Consider the following 9,147-nt stretch of genomic DNA (forward strand, 5'->3'; position numbering starts at 1 on the left):
TAGATTCCTTAGTGCCCCTTATCCATTTAGCCCACCCCCTCTCCTACAATCCCTCCAGTAACCATGTTTGTTCTTCATATTTGTGAGTCTCTTCTGTTTTGTCCCCCTCCCTGTTTTTATATGATTTTTGTTTCCCTTCCCTTATGTTCATCTGTTTTGTCTCTTAAAGTCCTCATATGAGTGAAGTCATGATTTTTGTCTTTCTCTGACTAATTTCACTTAGCGTAAAACCATCCAGTTCCATCCACGTAGCTGCAAATAGCAAGATTTCATTCTTTTTGATTGCCGAGTAATACTCCTTTGTATATATATACCACCTCTTCTTTATCCATTCATCCATCGATGCACATTTGGGCTCTTTCCATACTTGGGCTATTGTTGATAGTACATTTATGTCTTTTAATGCAAAATATTATTTTTAATATAAAAAGTTATAAAACAATAACTTTTAAAACTACTAAAGAAAGACAAACACCCAATAACTTTGACCATAAGTTTTATTTTAAGTTGTTTCATAGTTACACTTAGATTTCCACACCATCAAACAGCAGAAAAAAAATCTCTTTGGGAATACATAAAAGCATCTTCAAGTCAGAAAATAAAGTCAGTGTTTAAAAACACAATAATTTAAATAAAATTAGAAGAATCCATTTGTACATAATAAATAAGTTTTAACTAGCAAGAAATTATTCGGTTAATTTTGCCTGTTGAATTTTTGCTTCTTTGAGAAACAATTATAATTCAGGATTCTTACAATTCAACACAGCCCAGTACAAGGCAGGCAGTGACAAGACAAGGCTAGGACTATAAAAGTAGGATTTCTAGTTCAATTACAATTTCAGATAAATAGTAATATACATATACTAAAAAATTATTCATTGTTTATCTGAAATAAAAATTAATTGGGTCTCTTGTTTGTTTTTAACTTTGCTAAATCTGGTACCCTTGATCAACATAGTTCCCTAATGTCACATCATTTAATATCAAAATAAATAAAAATTCACTACCGTCATTATACTATCCTACCAACAATGCTTCATTTCCCATTTTCCCCAATTTATACAGAGAGATTCCCCTATTTGTGTGTTAAATAAATATATAAATAATAAATAAGCAAACAAGTTTCACTTGCACATAATAATTCACCTGACATGAGAAAAAGTTAAAGTGCTTCCACATGTCCTCACGTCTCTGTGAGGTAGGATGGTGACTGTTACTTTTTCTCCAGTTGAGGAATAAATACGGAAACAAGGACAGGGATTCATGTATCCTGGCCAGCAGGTTGAGGTTGAAAGATATAACAATAACTACAAAACATATCCAGGATTTCCAGTTAAATTTGAATTTGTGGTAGACAATAAATAATATTTTAACGTAAGTGTATCTAAATATTGCATGGGACAGTGTCATGGGACATTGGAAAAAAACTATTCATTGTTTTTCCTAATCTCCAGATCTAACTGAGCATACTCGATTTTATCTGGCAACCAACCCTACACCAGACCCACACACTGCATGAAGTGCTGAAGTGAATTTGCTTGCTTGAAGTTTCATTGGCATCTTTATTGAAGAATTCTTGGAAACCATGGAGAATGTGTTTGTTTGTTTGTTTATGCATTTTGTTTCTCAGCTCTGAAAAGAAGTAAAATTAAAATCAAAATTTTGTAAATTAACATTATTCGAACCAGGAGGAGAGTATGGATCTTGAAAATACATTTACTACGGAAATTAATACAGTCCTAGATATTCGTGTGTTAGAAATGTCCTAATTGTCAACTATTGTTGAAACTATTGTTTCTATAAATAGAAAGACCAGATAAGTTATCATCCAAACCGAGACCCTTCTGAGGGAACCATACTAATGATGCATGGCACGGCATTTTAAGCCCAGACTTGCCCTGACAAGCTGAGACGGATGGTCTTCCCAGTCTTGAGACCAACACTCACTATTGCCGCTATTTTTTTGTTAAGTCAAAGGGGCAGATCCCTAGAGAGTAGTCTTCCAGCAGAAACAAGAAAATTAGAGGCTAACTTTTAGACTGTATGTCTCAGAATAAATGAAGCATCTAAATTAAGAACAAACAAACAAACAAAAAAACACAACTTACTTCTTCAAAAATATCTCCACAACCTTCTGCACCCACTTTTGCTTGGGGTCCAGGCACACCTCTTTTCCATTGACGAGCTTTACACTGAAATGACAGAGATATGATTGAATCAGTATTTAGTGGGTTTCAGACATCCCGTTGTCAATTCGAGTCGTGGTTCTTGAAATATAGGCATAAAATCTGAGCTCAAGTCGTTGTTAGCTACGAGGCATGAGAGGTACTGTATGTAAATGTCCTGGAGACAAAGAATTTCTTTCTTGTCTTGCCCACTGCTGTGTTCCTGTACCTAGAACTTTGTATGACACTTCTACCTTCCTCAATTATAGGTTTGCTGGAGTAATAGGTTTGCTGGAGTAAAATACCTAATCACTTTTGAAAGTACTTACATGATTTCTGAATTTTCACAGTGTGGGCCACTGTCAATCACTGTCAGTTCTTTGATTAATTTGGGATTGAAAGGTGTGGAATGAGTTTTTATGCACTGGCATCGAAGTTCTGAACTAATTCTTGACACAACTGCAGCTGTGAAAAAAATAATAAAATCAATTCAGGATTAATTTCAACCTGGTTACAGCTCTGATGGCTACTCTCTTCTTAATTTCAACCTGATCATTTAGTGACGGGATGTTTGGTAAACATCTCATCTTCAGTAAACTCATTCTCGGAGTGGAAGCCTGGATATTCTCCTAGCTCCTAAATTCAATTAAAAAAATTGTTGGGGCGCCTGGGTGACTCAGTTGGTTGAGCGTCCAACTCTTGATTTCAGCTCAGATCATGATCCCAAGGCCATGGGATTGAGCCCTGTATCTGGCTCGATGCTGAGCCTGGAACCTGCTTGAGATTCTCTCTTTCTTTCCCTCTGCCCCTCTCCTCTACTCACGTTCTCAATCTCTCTTCTAAAATAAAAATGAAATAAAATAACAAACTGTCACTAATGACAGAATTGATTGACTTCCCGCATAAAGACTTGGAGTTGCCTTTGTGAAATGTTGACATCCTCACAGTACTTTTTTTTCTACTTGATATTGTGCAACCTTCTATGATGCCACAATGTTACCTACAGTATGCAAACTAAAATTCAACAACAGAGAAATTGCCTTCAAAAAAAGTTAATAAAAATAGATAAGTAAGTTGCACAAAGATATCTCATATCTTGGGAAAATCCTTAATGCTTAACAGAAAAGAAAAAATATATAGAAACTACATGCTATGAACATTTCTTTTTTTTTTAATTTTTTTTTTAACGTTTATTTTTGAGACAGAGAGAGACAGAGCATGAACGGGGGAGGGGCAGAGAGAGAGGGAGGCACAGAATCGGAAGCAGGCTCCAGGCTCTGAGCCATCAGCCCAGAGCCCGACGCGGGGCTCGAACTCACGGACCGCGAGATCGTGACCCGGGCTGAAGTCGGACGCTTAACCGACTGAGCCACCCAGGCGCCCCGTTATGAACATTTCTAACTGCATTTGTTTCATAGGAGGGATCCCAAAAGGTTTACAATTTGTCAGGGTGTCTTTAAACCAAATAGGAATTGATAGTTGTCTGAAGCTGGTCACTAAAACAGCACAAGGAGTAAAATTACCAGGTTTACCATACTTGATATTAGTTAATAATAATATGGGTGATTGTAGCCTCTAATAAGATACACTCTAAATTATAGATTTAAATTAAATGTATGCATACTACAGAATATGAATGATAGGAACAGAATGTCGACATTAATCAAGCTTTATACTTTTCTAAGTGTTGTATAGATCAAGCCTAAACAATTAAAACTTCAATCGAACATGAAATGACTGTAAATATTATTTCCTTTTCTTGAATAAGAAGAGTGTTATTAAAGCAGGAAGGATAATCTTGCAATCTAAGGATCACATTTAGACACAGGAAAACTGGTAGATCAGAAAGGCATGCTTACCTTCACACAGAGCTGCAGAAAGCATGAAAGCTGCTAAGAGAGCAACAACCAGCTTGGAAGTCATGTTGACGCAAGGTGCTTTAGTTCTGGTTTCTTCTTGGCTCTTGTCCTAGACGCTTGTGAGCTCTGCTGTCCCAGAGGACTTGTGTTGGATGGAGAGCTTCTGTGGCTTTTTATATTATTCACAGCAGCAGAGAATATGCACCCTCATTCTTGAATTATGTCAGAGGAAATTCCACAATATGCAACCGTCTGCCTGCCCTTTGTGAGCAGACCTGAGTCATCCCACTCCTGGAACATGTCTCTTATCAGATTTTTGGCACGATGGAAATTCTATTTGATCTTTAACATTATTTAATGTATTTCATTTAAAAACATTTTCAACCATGTTTCAAAATAACTGTTACACATTCAAGCTTCTCTTCTTTGACACATTCTTATCAGATATACTTTTTAAATTTATAAATAAATTTATTGGAGTACCATCTGGCAATTGTTAGAGAAAGGTCATTTGTGATAACTCTTTTAGGGTATGGTCATTCCTCTAGGGAAATTACAGGTGCTGTAATGATAGAGAAAGTAATCTTGACAACCACTTTTATTAGAGACACAATTTTGAGAAGTCCGTTTCTGCATATTTTGGAAAGTTTCCAGAAACCATTACTCTTCTCAAGGAGAGTATTACAAGTTTTCAAAAGATTTGGTTTTCTAATGTATGTTTGAAAGAATGAAAAGGCACACCTTTCAGTTTGGTTCCACTAATATTTATCAAGTAACTTCTGAGTAGTGCGGGGATCTAGAGATAGACAAGATTAAGTACTTGTTATCAGAGAGTTTGGTCTGTCATAAGAAGAAAGCAATACACAGACTGACTGTATTATAGAACAGACAAGTGGTACCGAGATTTTATTTCCAACAGGGACAGAAGGACAGAGTATTCCAGAAGCAGTGTGAGCAGGGTGTTGAAGAAGAAGGAGAAGATGAAGGAGAACAGCACATTCTACCTAAAAACATTGTTCAAGGACACATGAATGAAGATATGTCTGCGCTCCAGGAAGAGGTTCCCTGGGGCTACTTGATAAGGGTAGAATTAAGTAGTATCTAATGGAAAGGCAAACCGTGTATGCTTAGTGGAAAAACCATCCAGGTTCAAACTCGGTCAGCCACCTAATCTTTGTGTGGCTTTTAAACTTTCTGAGTTCCAGTTTCTAGTATCTATAAAATGGGTTAAATAACCCCACCCCGTCGCATAAAGTTAATATATATAAACTTCCTAGCTGAACTTTTGAACTGGTAAATTCTCACCTATTCCAAGAGTTATGACTTATATTTCTCATTGTTGTCAGATTACCCACTTCCAAACTGCAAGGATATTCAACCAATAATGATTTCCTAAAAATCTCATTTGCCTTAGAGGCATTCCTGAAAGAAGATCAGTTGCTGAAAGACCAGTTGAACCAGCTCACACCATGTAAGGTAACAATACAATAAAATAGAAACATCATCAGTTCCAGTTATGGTTTGCTAAAATTAAAGCTCCAGATAAAATTCTGACAGCATTAGCACTCAAGTTGCTCTTTCAAATGAAAATCTGGAATATGGAGAGTCTTATAATCTATAGAATTCCAGAATGCTTGAGGCAGTAACTGGTTTAAACACTGATATAAAATTTAAATTAAATTCTTAGACCAAAAAAAAAAAAAGATTGAAAATTAGAGCAAGGGTAATAATGTTTCAGAATTTGAACATTTGTGGGTTGGGAAGAAAACTTCCTTTGCTGAAAGATTTGTGTAGTAGGGGCACCTGGGTGGCTCAGTTGGTGAAGCGTCCAACTCTTCAGGTCAAGATCTCATGGTTCCTGAGTTCGAGCATAATATCGGGCTCTGTACTGACAGTGTGGAGCCTGCTTGGGATTCTGTCTCTCTCCTTCTCTCTCTGCCCCTCCCCCATCATGCTGACTCTCTCTCTCTCTCTCCCTCACACACACACACACACACACACACACAAATAAATTAATAAACATTAAAAAAAGATTTGTGTAGTGATCTCAGCTCAACTTCTTAAATATCACTTGAATTTACTTGATGTCAGGGACAGTATGGGTGTGTGTGGGGGGGAGGGGTGTATTAATTAACTCTCACAGCAGTGGGATAAGTAATAATGTCCTCATTTAACAGATGAGGACACTTCACAATGTTTCCAAGTTCATATATCTAAGTTGTGGCGTTGATGGTCCCAAAACTTACTCTTTTGAACACTGGTCTAAAAGCACATGCACAAAAGGGGAGTTCATAGAACTTTTCTTCAGGACACTAGGCTACAAAGCCATCTTTTTATGACTCCATCCTTCTTAGTCCTCAGAGATTAGTCTGTGTTTTCTCAGGGAAGAGACACTAAGAAAAAAAAACTAAAACTCAGTCCACCTCTGGGCAAGTGCACAATTTATAAACAATCCAGTAGATTCAACATCTCTCATATTTCCCAGGAAGCTCAATAAAGCAGTGAGTTTGTCCACACAGTGAGTGAGTGGGGAGGGAAATGTAATGTTTGAGTGCTTTCCAAAGATGTTGTTTGGTTTCCCGGTACTGGCATACATCGTTTTATCATGCTTTGCTTTATTGAGTTTTGCAGATACTGTGTTTTTATAAGTACGTTTGTGGCAACCTTTTGAAGATAAAGTCTATAACTGCCATCTTTCTAACGGTATTTGCTCACCTTTTATCTCTGTGTCACAACTGTAATTCTCACAACATTTCACATGTTTTCTTCTCATTATATTTATTATGGTGATCTGTGGATCAGTGGTCTTTGAGGTCACCATTTAATTGTTTTGGAATGCTGCCAACCACACTCATAGAAGATGCCAAATTTAACTCACTAATGTGTGTATTCTGACCGCTACACCTACCAGCTACTCCCCATCTTTCTCTCTCTTCTCTGGCCTCCTTATTCTCTGAGATGCAACAATTATGAAATTAGGCCAATGAATAATCTGACAATGGCCTCTAAATATTCAAGTGAGATGAAGGTCACACCTCTCTCACTTTAAATCAAAAGCTAGAAATGATTAAGCTTAGTGAGGAAGGCATGTCAAAAGCTAAGATAGGCCTAAAGCCAGGCTTCTTATGCTAAACCGTTAGCTAAGTTGTAAATGCAAAGCGAAAGTTCTTGAAGGCAATTAGAAGTGAACACATGAATGATAAGAAGCAAAACAGCTTTTTTGCTGATATGGAGAGAGTTTGAGCAGTCTGGGTAGAACATCACACCAACTACAATATTCCCTTAAGCCAAATGCTAATCCAGAGCAAGACCCTAGCTCTCTTCAATTCTGTGAAGGCTGAAAGAGGTGAGGGAGCTGTAGAAGAGAAGTTTGAGCTAGCAGTGGTTGGTTCATGGAGTGTGAAGAAAGAAGTGATCTACACCACGTCAACGTGCACATTGAAGCAGCAAGTGCTGATGCAGAAGGTGCGGCAAGTGATCCAGAAGATCTAAGATAATTCATGAGGGTGGCTACCCTAAATAACAGATCTTCAGTGTAAACAAAAGAGTCTTCTATTGGAAGAGATGCCATCTAGGGCTTTCCTAGCTAGAGAGGAGAAGTCAATGTCTGGTTTCAAAGCTTCAAAAGACAGGCTGACTGACTGTCTTGTTAGGGGCTAAAGCAGCTGAGGACTTCAAGTCAAAGGCAATGCTTATTTGCCTTCTCAATATCCTAGGGATTTTAAGAATTATGCTAAATCTACTCTGCCTGTGGTCTCTGAAGGGCACAACAAAGCCTGGATGACAGCACATGTGTTTCCAACATGGTTTACTGAGTATTTAAGCCCACTGTTGAGATCTAATGATCAGAAAAAAAGATTCCTTTCAAAATAGTACTACTCATTGACAATTCACCTGGTCACCCAAAAGCTCTGATGGAACTGTATAATGAGACTAATGTTGTTCGCATGCTTGCTTAACACAACATCCATCCTGTGACCCTTAGATCAAGGAGTAATTTCAACTTTCAAGGCTTATTATTTTAGAAATACATTTTATAAGGCTATATACGGAGTGATTTCTCTAGTGTATCTGGCTACAGTACATTGAAAATCTTCTGGAATGGATTCATCATTTTAGATGCAATTAAGAACATTTGTGGTCTGTGGAAAGCGCTCAAAATATCAACATTCACAGGAATTCAGAAGAAGTTGAATCCAACCCTCATGGATGACTTTGAGACTAACACTTCAGTGGAGGAAATAGTTGCAGATGTGGTGGAAAGAGCAAGACAACTAGAATTAGAAGTGGAACCTGAAGATGTTGATTGAATTGCTGCAATCTCAGTAATAAAACTTGATTGGATAAGGAGTTGATTCTTATGGATAAGCAAAAGAAAGTGGTTTCTTGAGATGGAAACCACTTCTGGTGAAGATGCTGTGGTGATTGTTGACATGACAACAAAGGATTTAGAATATAACCTAAACTTAGTTGAGAAAGCAGCAGCTGGGTTTAAGAAGAAAGACTCTAGTTCTGACAAAAGTTCTACTGTGGATAAAATGCTATCAAACAGCATCACATGCTACAGAGAAATCATTCATAGAGTCAATCAATGCAGCAGACTTCATTATTGTCTTATTTTAAGAGACTGCTACAAACACCCCAACCTTCAGCAACCACCACCCTGATCAGTCAACAGATCAACATTGAGGCAAGACCTTCCATCAGCAAAAAGATTACAGCTCACTGAAAGTTCAGATGATGGTTAGCATTTTTAGCAATAAATTACTTTTTAATTAAGGTGTGTGCATTACTCTTTAGACACAATGCTATTGCATACTTAATAGACTACAGCATAGTGTAAACAGAACTTTTATAGGCACTGGGAAAGCAAGGAATTGATTTGACTTGCATTATTGTGGTGATCTGGAACCAAACTTGCACTCTTTGAGGTATGCCTGTAGTCATGTTTCTTTCTTTCTCTTCCTACAACCAACCTAAGATTTGAGGACAAAACAGCACATGAGTTATATTACCTTTTATAGCAAAGTACATGTTTCGAAACAATACAGTTCAATGGAGTACAATATTGTTTTTAATTCCACTATTTCTGGAACTTGATTGTTCATCTATTCATTTACTAC

General features: G+C 37.3%; 1 protein-coding gene across 1 annotated transcript; it reads right to left on the minus strand.

Annotated features, from left to right (window-relative positions):
* Positions 1 to 460: 460 nt before the first annotated feature.
* Positions 461 to 4,238, minus strand: CXCL8 (C-X-C motif chemokine ligand 8). Its single transcript, XM_015080339.3, has 4 exons — positions 4,025 to 4,238; positions 2,495 to 2,630; positions 2,109 to 2,192; positions 461 to 1,632 (listed from the first exon to the last, which is right to left on the minus strand). The coding sequence occupies exons 1-4, from the start codon at positions 4,086 to 4,088 to the stop codon at positions 1,611 to 1,613; spliced, it is 306 nt and encodes a 101-aa protein (XP_014935825.1). The 5' UTR covers positions 4,089 to 4,238; the 3' UTR covers positions 461 to 1,610.
* Between the last annotated feature and the right edge of the window lie 4,909 nt (positions 4,239 to 9,147).

This window comes from Acinonyx jubatus, chromosome B1, assembly GCF_027475565.1.
Source record: "Acinonyx jubatus isolate Ajub_Pintada_27869175 chromosome B1, VMU_Ajub_asm_v1.0, whole genome shotgun sequence".
Classification (NCBI taxonomy): Eukaryota; Metazoa; Chordata; class Mammalia; order Carnivora; family Felidae; genus Acinonyx; species Acinonyx jubatus.

What these genes read in the sequence shown, in the direction of transcription:
- CXCL8 (XM_015080339.3), bottom strand. Translation starts at nt 4,088, where the DNA reads ATGACTTCCAAGCTGGTTGTTGCTCTCTTAGCAGCTTTCATGCTTTCT. An exon ending in TTCTGCAGCTCTGTGTGAAG is followed by an intron (nt 2,631 to 4,024) that starts GTAAGCATGCCT and finishes TTTTTTTCACAG; the next exon opens with CTGCAGTTGTGTCAAGAATT. An exon ending in GTGGAGATATTTTTGAAGAA is followed by an intron (nt 1,633 to 2,108) that starts GTAAGTTGTGTT and finishes ACTTCTTTTCAG; the next exon opens with AGCTGAGAAACAAAATGCAT.